Source organism: Mya arenaria, chromosome 3, assembly GCF_026914265.1.
Source record: "Mya arenaria isolate MELC-2E11 chromosome 3, ASM2691426v1".
NCBI classification, from domain to species: Eukaryota; Metazoa; Mollusca; class Bivalvia; order Myida; family Myidae; genus Mya; species Mya arenaria.
Window position 1 is genome coordinate 60,236,999 of NC_069124.1, and position 16,139 is coordinate 60,253,137.

Here is a 16,139-nt window from a genome sequence, read left to right on the forward strand (position 1 = left end):
ACCTTACATTCTTAAATATTGTGGAGATGTAAATATTGGACCTATAACGTCCATCATAAACAGCAGCATTTCAAGTGGAGTATTTCCAGACCGCCTCAAAGAAGCGTGCATCATTCCAATACACAAAGAGTCTGACATAAACGACCTCAACAACTATCGGCCAATCAATTCTTCCTACAATTTCTAAAATGTTTGAAAAACACATCGCCAATCAATTGAGAAACTATCTTGATAAATATCACATATTACATGTTATCAATTCCGGTTTTCGTCAGAATCACTCATGTCAAACAACTCTTATACGATTGGTTGATTCTTGGTTGAAAGATATTGATTCTGGTAATGTTGTTGGAAATGTTTTTCTAGATCTTCGTAAAGTTTTTGATTTGGTGGATCACGATATGCTTCTACATAAATTGAGACTGTAGTATTTCTCTGATTCAAGCCTTAAGCTTATAACCTCATACTTACTAATGTGTCGTCAATGCATAAAGTAGGAGATAGGAAATATACATTTCAATTTGTTAAAAGTGGTGTTCCACAAGGCTCCTTTCTAGAAATGGTTCATGCCCTATTTGTAACAAATAGTAATGGTTTCATCGAACCTGTATATATGTATTTATCCTCACTTTACTGATAAGTAGCACTTTAACATGTTCTCATTTAATTGTTATTACTGAGTATTATCGTCAACAGCATCGTCGTCAAACACGGTACGTAATTCCGTTTTACTTCATAACAAAGAGAAACATTGCGTAGTAGTGTGTTGATGGTATCCGACGACGCATCAAAAGAAGCGCTACCACTACCGCCATTTTTGTAATTCACATATCGATGTGAAGAATTTCAATGGTCCTTTTTCGAAACTTGGCTGAAAACATTACAGTTAACTGCGTAATTCAGCTGTTCCAATATCTGCGCTACCTCCCTCACCAAGAAGAATTCGAGAGTGTTGGTGTCAACCACGCTCACGATTCCCCAGAAAGCCAGATTATGGACCACGGTTATGGGCAGCACGAATGCTATGTATGCTACCACGACCCGAATAAGCATGACTGATATCCGGAGAGTGTCAGCATCCGCCTTTAGTTCCCTGATGAACTGTAAGTATAGGTCATAGTTAATTAAAGTAGATAATTAAAACATATGAACTTAATAATGAACCAGCTTTCGATGAGCTATAAGCATGGGCGAACCTGAAACATTTTTAATTGTTACGCCCGTATTACTTGAGTGAGATGTGGACATGTGGAGGTATTCCCTGTCCAGTCCCGCAGGAATGTTTTCAAGAATTCAATAATGAAAAAAAACTTTCCAAGAATGCTGAACTTTATCATTTAGCGAAATTACAATAAACTTTAAACAGTAAAATGTTGCATGTCCCTAATAGAAGAAAGGTATTTGAATACGTGTTAACATCAGATGTCTAACTTTGTATAATTTTATTCATCAGAAAGTATTTGATTGATTCTCGTTAATAGCTGCTGTTTCGTTCCATTACAAAATTGATTATTCCATGTATAACTGATCCCTAATTCATCAAACATATGTTTTAACATGATTCATACACTTGAAATGAGTACCATTGCAATTTAAATGGGTAAGAAGTATTTCATAAAGCTTTGTAGACGGTGTCCTTTTTAATTATGCTAAAATTCAACCATACGTGTCTTAAATACAAGCGACAATGGATAGCGACCAAGATCACCATATAACGTACTCTTTTTAACTCAGAGAATATGTTTTAAGAATTCTATGTGTACCTTTTCAATAAGTGGCAGGTCACCATAGCCCCAGATCTCACAACCATATGTCAAAATTGGTACAATGGTGTGGTCAAACAATTTAAGTTGGCAATCAATGGAGAGGTCTGAAGTCCTTATTTTCCTATGCAGACTAAACATTGATTTACGAGCTTCCTCTGTTACATGCTTCTAAGCCAAAACAAAATGTCTATTTTTCGAGAACAAAATGCCTATATATTTTAAATGATCAACAACCTCTATTGTACTTTTTTAATTTTAATGTCTCTATTTCGTCTCATTCTATTGCCAAATACTATATGTTTTGTCTTATCATAATTAATACATTAGTACTAAGGTTCAATTGACATCATTAAGAAAATTATATTCAGTACATATTTAAGATCATCCTCAGAAGTTGCAAACACCACTGTGTCATCGTCATATAGACAAACAGACAGGCAGACAGTTTAGTGTGCATATAAACACATCTAAGTTAACATCGTTTACCTCTAAACTTTTGTCGTTTCTTGTTTTCGTACATTTTCTAAATCATTAAGATAAAGTGAGAATAATAACGAAGACAATTTTCTCCTTTTCCATTCATGGCTGCCCGCCGTTCATCATTTTCGCGACAAATATCACTGAAAGACTTTCAAAAGCTGTTTATTTTCAAAATTTCTTTTTTTCGTTGCGTCTTCACTTCAACATATTTAACACTGACTCACAAACTGTTAAGAATGTTCTAGATCTTTCATACTAGACTCGGATTTTAAAAGCCGTCGTTCAAATTTATCTACTTTGGTATCTAAAGAGTTTGATGTTATCTCTATCTCATCCAACTTCTCCAGTTTTTTTTCTAACTTGCTATAGAAAGCCCCTTTTAAAGAACGGAAAGTTTAGACATCAAAGAGTCATATTGCTTGGTTGTAAGTGTGATCCCTTCACCTTCCGGCTTCTTGGAGGCGGTCTTAACGCGTCCTTATTTTGGAATAATTATAAGAGTGCATGTTTGATGTGCATCTACAATGATATCAACTGTAGCGTTGTAAATGCGCAGCTTTTTGAAGTACGGGCTTGAAGTCAACGCGTAGCGCTGACGTAAAATCTCCGTACAGTTTATCTGGACTTCTTCCATTCATTGTCGGTATAATGGCCCTGTCCTTTTGACTCAACTTATAGGAACCAGAAGTTGCCATTCATTGCTCATATAAGGTGCATGCAGGCCGGAAAGCGAAATGTACATGTTTTGAGCGGGCTCTGGATCTCGTAAATCAATAAAAGAAATCATGAATAATAAAACTGACCACCCATCAATAGATAGACTGAAATAATATAACCATGTTGTAAATAATAACTGACCTTCACAGGGATGTATGTCAGTCGTTATATTTGGTATTCGTGGTAGAATCGTTAATGTTAGCACGTCAATGTTCAGTCGTGTATTTATAAGAGTTAAGTTAGTGAAATATTGATAATTGTTGCTCTTTCATACGTAAATGTTCTGCATTGTATATCATGTAAGAAAAAGCACGAAGATAAATGTAAAATATTTGTTCATGTACTTTTCAAAATAAGGTGGTCTTTTAATATCTATATCATCGCCATAAATCGATATGTATTTGTATGGTCGTCATACATCAATGTTTGTTTGAATCAAGCACCCATATTCAATTTTAAGGCGAAAGTCGGCGACACATTAGATAGGCGGCGATGATTATGGGGTCCAGGAAAGTTTGATGCATAGACAATCCCTTTGATTTTGACATCCCACCCTTTTCCCAGGGGTACGTTTGAAGAGCAGAGTTTTTGACGAGCTTCATGTCAATACTTTCCCAAGTTTCTCTGATATTATCCATTGGCATCAAATTAAGTGCAGCATACTATTTTTGTTTCGGTACTCATTTTCTTATGTTGTCCAGAGTTTTGAGACTTTTAAATGTCTTTATATGAAAGACAAAACAGTTAATTTCTTTTGGTTTTACAACATCTGAATTTAGAAAGAAATTTGGCTAAATGAGTTAGATACTTAAACCTGTTAATCTCAGATATATGTAAGCCATATGTCCCCACGGTGAGAAAAGTTTTATAAGTACATCACTGTTATATAAGCTTTTATCATACAAAGGTCAAGCTACGACAGTTTGGCTCTCTGTGGACTTTTCTTCTGAGCAACACTGCAATGTTTTGACACTTTGATGATACAGTCATTATAGTAAGGAGGGAGAGGTTACGATACTTACAATACAGATAACGTGTATCATGATCTTTCAAGCATTTTGTTTGTTCCTTACGCAACGTTGTCGTATGGACAGTTACATAAGTTGATGAGTTGTCCTATAATAGTGGGATAAATACCGCAGAAATGGAGTCCTTAACATTCAGACGGAAGAAGTCTTTGTTTGGTATAGTAGCTGGAGGAAACAAGAGAGTGAGTTATTTTTTCTATATATTTTTATACAAAGCGAAAATTCGACAAGTGGATTGGGAAATTCTGTATGATGATTGAGATTGTTTTCCAGTACATTAGTGCACACACGGAACACGTTTTGGTTATATAACTAACGTGTTTCAGCTATGGAGTTTTTGTAACTAAATCATACACTCTAAACTACATACAAGTTCAAATAAAATCGGAAGAATTTACTTGTGTAACTTTTCCTTAAAAGATGCACTCTTACTCCTAAGAACTTTATACCACAACAAATACGATTGTATGAATGAATGTGAATCTTCTTATTTTAAATGCGAGTGCCAGTTTATATCGCACATATTGGTTATTTGCAATCTGGTGGATAAAAGCAATTACTGCTACAAGAATATAAGGTCATAAAAACTGACTGTTTAACAATATTTCATTGCAAAATGTTTTAAACAAATGTTTCCTCTTTCACTTCTTTCAGCCATGCTTACACTTGTCACAGTCGTCCTAGCCGCGCTGGTTGGCGGCTCCCTCCAGCAGCCGGGGATACTTCCGGACGCCTTTGTGCCGCTACATCTCGGAGAAAGCGGAAATGGCGGGGTGGCTCAGACGGATTATGTGAAACCCGCGTTCTGTCACGACCTTGATTGTCCGAAATACACCGTTATGGAGACAAATGATGTGAGTACTTTGTTTTAGTTTTCTTTTCTATTTATAAGAATTTACTTTCCGTATTAAAAAGAATGGAATCTCAACTTTAATATCATTCAAACGTTTTTGGTTTGCAAGTATGTCTTGTCTCATCTTTCTGGTCTTCCACTCATCATAATTATTAATTTCATATAACGAAACGGCGCTGATCGTATTGTGTGTGTGACTTCAGTCATAATTTGTGATACACTTAGCTTTATCCTATGTTATATCCTTCTTTAATCGTTCCGCCTATGGTTATTTATAAATTTTCTTTAGAAATTCGAGAAGCGCCACTACGCCCCGTCTGTCTGGGTCGCTACAACCATGAACACCACTAACTACACCAGGGCGCTCAACAGCCAGATGTTCTTCAAACTCTTCCGCTATATCTCCGGGAATAACTCTGCACGTAAGATCCTCTTTATATTCATCCCAATCTCGTTGCAAGCGAAGCTATAAGTTTGGTTTGAAAAGAAATAAAATTGTTAAAATAATATGATCCATTTTTAAACGAAGGAAACGCAAATTGGACGTTACAACTTTAATTTTTGCAACTTTATAGACGTATGTCACACTTCGATATCTCGAATGCTGCATGAAAACACGTTATAATCTACGTCAGTTTGAACATCCTGTGTAAAATCTAAAAGACTTTGAGGAGGCATTGCCCACTTCAACATTTTAATCATTAAAGGAGGAGCGTTTTTAGCTCAGTCTTATTTTAGGCAAATGGCTTAGTTGTAACCTCAACTATTGCCGGTTGTTAGCCACTTACCATAATAACAAGGACTCTTTTTTATAAAACAAACAAATAAACACATGATTTCATGCTGAGCAAATATAAAAAAAAAACAATGCAACTTCGTCCTGATACTGCCTATCATGTGCTTTAATCACTGTACATTTCTGTATAGTACGTGACTATTTTACCTCTACAGACCAAAAACTCGCAATGACCGCCCCCGTGCTCACTGAGCATGTTTTTGAGACCAGCGTCGCCATGCAGTTCATGATACCCTTTGCCCAACAGGCGGCCCCGCCCACACCCACGGAGCCGAAGGTGTACATCAGGAATGTCCCTGAGACTACTTTCTATGTCCGGTATGTGCCGCCAAATTGATTTTAAAATTCGGAAACTTAAATAAAAAATGTTCGAGATGTTTACCAGAGTCAATCACTGTATGTCTCAGTTTCTCATTTTCTAAATTCATTAAGAAGGCAACGTATATGAAACCCCCTTGATTTTATTTGACGAGGGGCGCTCAAAATTAATCCGATAAATGATCTCATTTCGTCAGACATGAACGAAACGTACTGAAATGTTTACAATATGGCAGATCGTTACAATGCGTAATGAATCGAACAAAAACTCATATGTCTGTTTGGGGGCGGGGTTGTATTTCATCTTTGTTAAGTGCTTTTGGTATGGAACTTATTTCAGTTTGGCTTGAATGGTTTCGGCGGTTTGCAAACCTGTTTCTAACGTTTTGCTTGAACTAAGAAACGAATTATTGTGTGAATAGTTTTAACAACATGGTGGAGCCTTTGTGTGTAGCCATTATGTCTGAATTTCTTCAAAACACTGATATCGCAGATGGTCGTTTGCCTGTTTTAATAGATGGTGTTTCAACATACGTGATGGCTCACTGTCAGTCATTATTTTCCCTTGTGAACTAGATTTCGAATGGAACAAACCGTCGAGACTGCCCCCGGAGGGGGATTTCGATAGTTTCAAAAAACAAGTTTCGGTTTTCGTAAAACAAACGATAAAACTTGTTTTTATTTTATTTGAAACTGTCACAACCAACACACGGTTCGTGAAACAGATATAAAACCAAAACTATTTATCACCAATAAAAACGTTCTTGATATATTTGAATGCAGCTTTATCTTGCATAATCTGATGCTGCGGAATCTTTATTTAAATACAATTTACACAATTCTGTTGTTTTTTTCAATTAAAACAACGAGTTTACCTTTAAAGTTGACCATTTGGACAACTATTTTATTTTTAAATGAACCTATTTAGGCGTAAATTTCTGGGAACCAGTGATATAATACTGGTGATATAATATAAGCTCGACGTTTTAATATTAACGTTCAAAACGATTTATGGCTTAAAGCGTTACTAACGGTCCAACGGTGAGAGTGCAGCTTTAATGGTCACATATGGTGTTCCAAAATCATGATTCATGTTTTGCAGATCTTACGGCGGATTTGACAGCGAAGACATTAAGCGTCAAAATGTCGAGCAGCTGAAAGCGGACCTGAACACCATGGGCCTGAAGTACACCGATAACGTATTCCTTACCGCCGGATATGACGCTCCTTACGCGTTCGTCCGGCACAACGAAGTATGGCTCGTCGCCGAGTAGGGTGGGGGCGCGTAAGGATTCGTTCCAGCAAAACAATTTTAGTTTGGCACGCAAACTTGTTTATGTGTTTTATCACCAAACCTATGTTTGAGAATTTCTTCATTGAATTTCATGTTCCAGGTTTGTATAGCTTTCAGAATCTTAAAAATTCTGTGAAGAAGTAGTTATGGAAATTATTGTTTAACTGTGTATGCGTGTTTGTTAATAGGTAAACAAGTACTGTTACGACCTACTAGGGAACTAGGGTACAACTCATAAACAGTTTGTATGAGCTTGCCTGACCCCCTCACAAAAGTATTCATGGCCAAAATTCTGGCCCTATAGATATTTTATCATCAAACATGTGTGTAAGTGGATGCTATTGTCTTTTTTTTGCAATGTATAATATTAATATTATATCTGTTTTAACTCACTATTCGTCGTATTTTGGTGAATGCCTTTAACTATGGTGAAACTATGATGATCAAACCGTGTGTATGTGTGCTATTGTTAGAATATCAACAATTGTTTATGTTTTAATTAGCGGTGAACATTGACGCCCCATTGTCTGTTTTAGATAGTGTATTTGTTTATATTCACGAATAAAGCCTGAAATACACCTCCTGAACATTTATTATTATCCTTCTATCTTATGGCGAGAAGTGTTGACAAAAAGCTTTTTCTTCTATTTTTGACTTGGCAGTCCACTTGAAAGGCACTACTATTTTACCTGATCGGACTATTTTCTTGTCCAATACAAATAAAAGGCAAACTGAAACATTTAACAATTCTCACCCCGCCCCCATTGTTTCGATCGATACTTTACAAGTCGACAGATGATATTAGACCTAACATGAACATAGAGGACAATCATATCGACCAAGTTTCATGAGACTGTGTTAAACATAAGGTCCGTGCGGTAAGCAATTACTAGTACTCCCCTAAATCAATACTGACCAAGTTTCATGAGATTGTGTTAAACATTAGCTCCGTGCGATAATCATTTACTTCCCTCAATCAATACTGACCAATACTGACCAATTTCCATGAGATTGTGTTAAACATAAGGTCCGTGCAATAATCATTTACTTCCCTCAATCAATACTGACCAATACTGACCAAGTTCCATGAGAGTGTGTTAAACATAAGGTCCGTGCAATAATCATTTACTTCCCTCAATCAATACTGACCAATACTGACCAAGTTCCATGAGAGTGTGTTAAACATAAGGTCCGTGCAATAATCATTTACTTCCCTCAATCAATACTGACCAATACTGACCAAGTTCCATGAGAGTCTGTTAAACATAAGGTCCGTGCAATAATCATTTACTCGATTGTGCGCATGCGTGAAAATGGACAGTCGCGTTTTATTGCAGTGCTAAAAAAATGGACTTTTAAACGGATTTACGCATAGGACAATAATAAAAGTTATATGTACGTGTTTGAAAATATGTGGGAAATTGGATTTTAAAAGTAAAAGTAACATTGTGTCAAAAATATTGGAGTTATATGTGTTTTTTGGCTCATCCTTTGTTATTTTTCAAATCACAAATTCATATATCGCAGTGTTTACTGACTGATAAGTGCTCACGGATTACAAAGGTAACTGTTAACGATGTCGAAGTTCCACCAAAGACATTGAACTAACACAAATAATCCCTGGTCGCCGACTCATCACGCATGACTGCACATTGACCGTTAGTAGTATTGGTCATTAATACCCATCGATATGGCACAGATGGAGAGTCAAGGATTAACTGAACTTGAACCAGTGACGCTCAGCGATCACACGGAGGTTAAAATCCCCTATTCATCGGAAACAATTAATGCGGACACGGATGACCACGACGCATCCCCAGCATTCAGCCCTAACCGCTCAATTGACTGTGACACCACGATAGATGTCAACGAGAACGAGTGTAATGACCTTAATGAATACCACAGGCTAATTGCACTCGCAGAAGGTGTACCCAGTAAATTATTTATAGACCAACTTCTATTGGACTATGGTAACTCACAAGAAAGGTTAGAGCACACCAGAACGATGCTCTTTTCGTACGTTCGTGATTCTGACGACTATGGGTTGGATACGAACGTTGAACTTAAAAGACGGGTAAACACACGGACTGGTGACCCCGCCACAGTGAAACTCGCTAATGACATTCACTCAATAATTCTTGTCTTAAGCGGGGAGGACATATCGAACATCAAAGAAGTAATAAGCTATCCCAAGAAAGCGCCAAGACACAGCACAGCCCAGACACCTGGCAAATCACAGGCCGGTACACACGGCAAGTGCACGTGCTGTATTGAATTATCACAACTAAGAAAGACTGTTGACGTACTACAAGCTGATATTTTGCAGCTCAAACAACGGCAGAGCTCAAATGACGCTGAAAGGGACGAAAGTCACTTAACTGTACAAACGTCAATCATCAACAACGCCAAGAATATTGACTATCACCGTAAATGTATACATACTATTCAAGGTAAGATAGACAACTCCACCACGAAGCAGGATATACTCGGAATACAAGAAACCCTGAAGGTGTTACAGACATCCATCTTATCTATGCAAACGACGCTTAACACCGTTTGTAACACGATCTTCGTACAATCTAATTCTTCTGCCACAACCGTTACGGAATCGAACGACAGGCAGCAAACTATTGTGAATGTGGCACAACCAGTTCCCACTCACTACCAACCGCAGTCTTCACACGAAGGGCTTATTGCCCATAACAATGTACATTCCGTGTCGCCGATGGAACAAACGGGGTCTATGCATTGGCCTCCGTTGCCGACACAGGAAGTGTCTACACACCCGGAACAACCGGCTAATGAAGCACACCAACACAGGAGCAGCACGAATGCCCGCGAAGGAGCACAATCCTGTGCCAACGATCGGGCAACGGAATCGTCGGAACCTGAAACTAGATCAACGCCCAGTGTGCAAAACAACAACACCAATATCAACCCCGCATCAAAACGTATGAACTTTCGCGGGCGCAATGGAACAAATTATATTGGACAAATGGTTACTTTTGATACAAACAACGACAATACACACAGAAAAGATGCGTCAATAAGTGAATCTATCAGTGACGCCGTGGCTCAACAACCGTCGGCTAGCAACGACGAAGCTGACTTTGGGCAATATGTGAAGCGCCGACCTAAACGTTATTACGTCGGTGGGTTTAAACCTAGCATAACTGATTCAAGACTCGCCAAATACATCAACGACCAAGGGTTAAAAGTCACAAATATCCTGATTATGCGCAAACGACGATTTAACAATGTTGTTATCCGCATAAATCTAGAAGATGATGGCCAAGCGGACAATATTTTAAAAGAGGACTTCTGGCCATCCGGTATCGTATGTCGTCCCTGGAAGCCGCCTTCGCGACAACCTCAACAGGGACCCGGATATAAGTCGGGAACCAGTCATCGTTACTCGGATGGAACCAGGGGGCGCTCCTCAACAGAGCACCAGGATGACGGCTATAGGAGCGATTCCAGAGCGTGGAACAGTCACGAGCGTGCGTATGACACACAGCGACAGACAGACCACAGAACGAGACCCAGTGTGCAAGAACGGGACCTTGACTATTATAATGTCGACGTTCAAAACCGATTCGACCGACTTGAAAACGATATCTATTACCAGTAAATACCTAAGATATCATTAACAATATATCATATATCTATTAACAATGTATTTCAAACTACGTATAATAATTTTTATGGTGTTATGCAAAACTATGACCACTTCTTATAACATTGCAACTTGGAATGCAACAGGAATAATGTCAAGTGCAAGCTACCTAAATGAACTATTAGTACATTCCAACCTAGACTTTTGTGGAATAAGTGAACACTGGTTACTGAGAAAGCATTTACATTTCATGAATCAAATTAACAGTAACTATATAAGCTATGCAACGTGCGATCCAGAACTTGACATTTATAGTAATCGCAAAGTTGGAAAGGGCGGACTATGTATCATGTGGAAAAACACTTTAGACGATAAAGTTTCAGTGTTGAATTTAGAGATAAGTTGTTTAATTGGTATAGAATATCAGTTAGATGTAAACACTACATTATATATTTTTCAGGCATATATTCCCTGTAAAAATCACAACATTGTAAAATATAAACAGTGTATTGAGGACATAGACAATGTATTAAGCTGTTATTCTAACAAAGGAACGGTATTTTTAATGGGAGATTTCAATACTGAATTACCGTCGAGGACATGTATAGACACAAAATTTACCTTTGACACAAGGGGCAATACTCTTTGTAACATGTTGTTAAATTACAGTTGTGTCCCCTTAAATGCTTTACCATTATGTACAGGAGCGGATTATAGCAATGTTCCATATGGGTGTTTAAGAGAAACACTGATTGATTATATTTTTGTAAATGACCATTTTGTACCTAATATTGAATCGTGCAAAATTGTTGATGACCATGCCTTAAATGTATCTTCGCATAGGCCGATTGTATGCTCTTTTAAAATAAGTGTTACTATGCAAGAAAGTAATCAATGTATAGACAAAGACAAATTTGTTAATTGGAAATGTATTAAACAGAAACATATTGCTATGTATAAACAATTTATGTCTGAGTGTCACCAACTAAATAACTTATTGTGTAAAGAAATAACATGTTGTAATGATATAGATATGCTGTATTGTAATATTGTTGAAATAGTTTCTATGGCAACCTTACAAACTATACCTAAACCTGTATTTAAAGCCCATGTAAAACCATATTGGAACGAAAGATTGTCGGCACTGCACAAAACTATGGCGGAATTACGTTCATCGTGGATCTTAAATGGTCGTCCTAGAAATGAGAGTCACAAGAGTTATAGTGAATATAAAAACGCTAAACGTCGTTTCAGGAACGTTCACCGTACTAGTGTCACAGAATATCACAATAAACTTGAAAACGAGCTGAATAGGACTGCTGAAATTGATGCTACCGCTTTCTGGAAGATTGTAAATAGAAGAAAGAACAATACACGCAAAAGCAAATCATTTGAAATGTGTTTCCATGGAAACGTATTCACTTCCCCGAAAGAAATTAACTCGGGTTGGAAGAATTACTTCTCACAGCTTTATTCGCCCTCGTACCAAGATTTCTTCGATTATGGTCATCTGAAAGGGGTTTATAAAGACTATGAAAATATAAAGCTCCATGCAGAGAATTCGAACGAGAACAATTTACTTATCTCAGAAGATATCGTAAAAAGCGCCTTGAAGACATGTAAGAAAAATAAATCCTGTGGGCATGACGGAATTTACTATGAACATATGAAATATGGTGGAGATGTCTTTATCAGTGTCTTAACATACTTATTTAAAAACATGTCGGACTTCGGATATTGTCCTAAAGATATGAAAAAGGGAATAATAACGACACTCTTCAAAACTGGAAAAAAGGATAAAACTAATCCAAACAATTACCGAGCAATTTCTCTCTGCTCGACCATTCTCAAATTATACGAGAAAGTGATATTATGGAATATAGACACATGTAGGTACGTCAAAATAAATGGACTGCAGGGTGGATTCCAAAGAGGGCTTAGCTGTTTATCAACATCATTTATGACCAACGAGTGTATAAATTATGCCATTGAAAATAAATCTAAATTATACGCCTGCTACCTGGATGCAAAACAAGCTTTTGACAATTTGGACCTCAAGATTCTTATATATAAACTTTATAACGCTGGTATTCCCCTCAATATACTTAAAATAATGATTAATCTACAGGCTGAGGTACAAAGCTGCGTCAGATCAGGTCCGATTACGTCAGATTGGTTCCCGATCAGAAAAGGGGCCAGGCAGGGCCAGTGTCTCAGTTCCTTCTACTACCTCGTATACATAAACGACCTTCTCGAAGACCTTTGTGGTTCCTCAATAAGTCTCCATATTAACGACACAAAGTTCGCATGCCCAACAGTCGCCGACGATATGATGCTATTTTCATTAACACCAGACGGTCTACAAAGTATGTTACATATATGCTATGAATACACTAGAAAAAATCGCTACATGTATAACGCCAGTAAATGTAAAATTGTAGTATACAATGACTCTAAACCAAAGCCAAATCAACAGAAACTACAATGGTTAATTGGTCGTGACATCGTAGAAGAAGCTGAGAGCTACGTTCATCTTGGGATAACAAAAGACAAATACTCGACCCTAAATGTAAATATAGATGAATGTTGTGCAAAGCTACGAAGAACCTATTTTGGTCTTGGTGAAACGGGCCTTAACAATAACACTGTACATCCATTATCCATAAAACGTCTTTACGAAAGTGTAGTCCTACCTAAAGCACTCTATGGCTGCGAAGTATGGAACAGATTGACATCATCACAAATATTGCAACTAGAACGGGCACACCGCACATGTGTGAAGCATATTCAAAGTATGCCACGACATACACGATCGGACATAACACTTAGCTGTCTTGCCGTATACCCACTAGAAACATATATAGACAAGAGAAAGCTACTGTTCTTTGGACAATTATGCAGGACCAATTCTGACAAAAATCTGAAGCGCCTATTTATATACCGGCTTTTCAGCTTTATCAATTCTCCAAGTGATCAAATTGGATTTGTTCCAGATTTGTATAGACTATTTTGTAAATATTCATTGAAAGCTGTACTCGAAGAATTTATGGCGACCTCACACTTCCCAAATGAAAACGCGTGAAAAACAGCAGTCCGAAAAGCGATTCATATTCATGTATGTCAAGAGTACAAGTCTAGAGGAGGCGATACACAGTTAGAAACTTTCAAAACAATACACTGTGACTACTCCTCATCGATTCTGTGGGTCTTCAGTAAAATCTACAGCGATCAGCTTCTATACTGCCGCTCATCAATGAGAGTCCTCTGCAAATTCTTCGGACGACGATATACTGTAACATGTCACCAATGTAACATTTCGACTGAAAACATAGCAGCACACTCAATACTCTATTGTAGAAAAACGGACCAGTATAGACAGCAAATGTGGAAACATATATACAAATGCATGGGTGCGAAAAACTACCAACAGTTTGTGAGTCTTGAACCCGACGAACAAATGCTCGAACTACTATCTGGGTTCGTTCACATTAGCATGAATGATATGAAACGTGTGTCCTGCTTTAAAATTGCAGTACGCTATGTGCACATTTTAGGACAATATGGGTGCAATGTATTAAACATATAAAATATTGGAAAATATGTGATAATAGTTCTTTAATGTCATAGAACATGTCTAGTACATTTCGTTTCGATCCTAGAATGTTTAGGTTGATTATTATTGAACTTACACGTATTTGTTTGTAATTAATAATTACTTATATTTTCCTATAGTCTTAATAGGTTATGCTCTAAGTATTATTAATTTGCACACTTTGTTTGTTTACATGTATACTATTTATTTGCTGTATGTAATGTTTAATATGTGCTTATTTGTCACCAAACTTTTGTATCTATGTCACATTTGTATGTAACTATGTTTTGCTCTCCAATTATGGAGGAAATAAACAATCTATCTATCTATCTATTGATTTTATTTGACGAGGGGCGCTCAAAATTAATCCGATAAATGATCTCATTTCGTCAGACATGAACGAAACGTACTGAAATGTTTACAATATGGCAGATCGTTACAATGCGTAATGAATCGAACAAAAACTCATATGTCTGTTTGGGGGCGGGGTTGTATTTCATCTTTGTTTAGTGCTTTTGGTATGGAACTTATTTCAGTTTGGCTTGAATGGTTTCGGCGGTTTGCAAACCTGTTTCTAACGTTTTGCTTGAACTAAGAAACGAATTATTGTGTGAATAGTTTTAACAACATGGTGGAGCCTTTGTGTGTAGCCATTATGTCTGAATTTCTTCAAAACACTGATATCGCAGATGGTCGTTTGCCTGTTTTAATAGATGGTGTTTCAACATACGTGATGGCTCACTGTCAGTCATTATTTTCCCTTGTGAACTAGATTTCGAATGGAACAAACCGTCGAGACTGCCCCCGGAGGGGGATTTCGATAGTTTCAAAAAACAAGTTTCGGTTTTCGTAAAACAAACGATAAAACTTGTTTTTATTTTATTTGAAACTGTCACAACCAACACACGGTTCGTGAAACAGATATAAAACCAAAACTATTTATCACCAATAAAAACGTTCTTGATATATTTGAATGCAGCTTTATCTTGCATAATCCGATGCTGCGGAATCTTTATTTAAATACAATTTACACAATTCTGTTTTTTTTTCAATTAAAACAACGAGTTTACCTTTAAAGTTGACCATTTGGACAACTATTTTATTTTTAAATGAACCTATTTAGGCGTAAATTTCTGGGAACCAGTGATATAATACTGGTGATATAATATAAGCTCGACGTTTTAATATTAACGTTCAAAACGATTTATGGCTTAAAGCGTTACTAACGGTCCAACGGTGAGAGTGCAGCTTTAATGGTCACATATGGTGTTCCAAAATCATGATTCATGTTTTGCAGATCTTACGGCGGATTTGACAGCGAAGACATTAAGCGTCAAAATGTCGAGCAGCTGAAAGCGGACCTGAACACCATGGGCCTGAAGTACACCGATAACGTATTCCTTACCGCCGGATATGACGCTCCTTACGCGTTCGTCCGGCACAACGAAGTATGGCTCGTCGCCGAGTAGGGTGGGGGCGCGTAAGGATTCGTTCCAGCAAAACAATTTTAGTTTGGCACGCAAACTTGTTTATGTGTTTTATCACCAAACCTATGTTTGAGAATTTCTTCATTGAATTTCATGTTCCAGGTTTGTATAGCTTTCAGAATCTTAAAAATTCTGTGAAGAAGTAGTTATGGAAATTATTGTTTAACTGTGTATGCGTGTTTGTTAATAGGT

General features: G+C 37.3%; 1 protein-coding gene across 1 annotated transcript; it reads left to right on the forward strand.

Annotated features, from left to right (window-relative positions):
- Positions 1-1,051: 1,051 nt before the first annotated feature.
- Positions 1,052-7,232, forward strand: LOC128226161 (heme-binding protein 2-like). The gene is made up of 5 exons (XM_052936056.1): positions 1,052-1,103; positions 4,646-4,845; positions 5,134-5,266; positions 5,796-5,958; positions 7,061-7,232. The coding sequence occupies exons 1-5, from the start codon at positions 1,052-1,054 to the stop codon at positions 7,230-7,232; spliced, it is 720 nt and encodes a 239-aa protein (XP_052792016.1).
- Positions 7,233-16,139: the final 8,907 nt, after the last annotated feature.

Bases quoted from the DNA above. Each gene is read 5' to 3' on its own strand.
- LOC128226161 (XM_052936056.1), top strand. From the start codon at position 1,052: ATGACTGATATCCGGAGAGTGTCAGCATCCGCCTTTAGTTCCCTGATG. The intron at 1,104-4,645 runs GTAAGTATAGGT...CACTTCTTTCAG, and splicing joins CTTTAGTTCCCTGATGAACT to CCATGCTTACACTTGTCACA. The intron at 4,846-5,133 runs GTGAGTACTTTG...AATTTTCTTTAG, and splicing joins CCGTTATGGAGACAAATGAT to AAATTCGAGAAGCGCCACTA.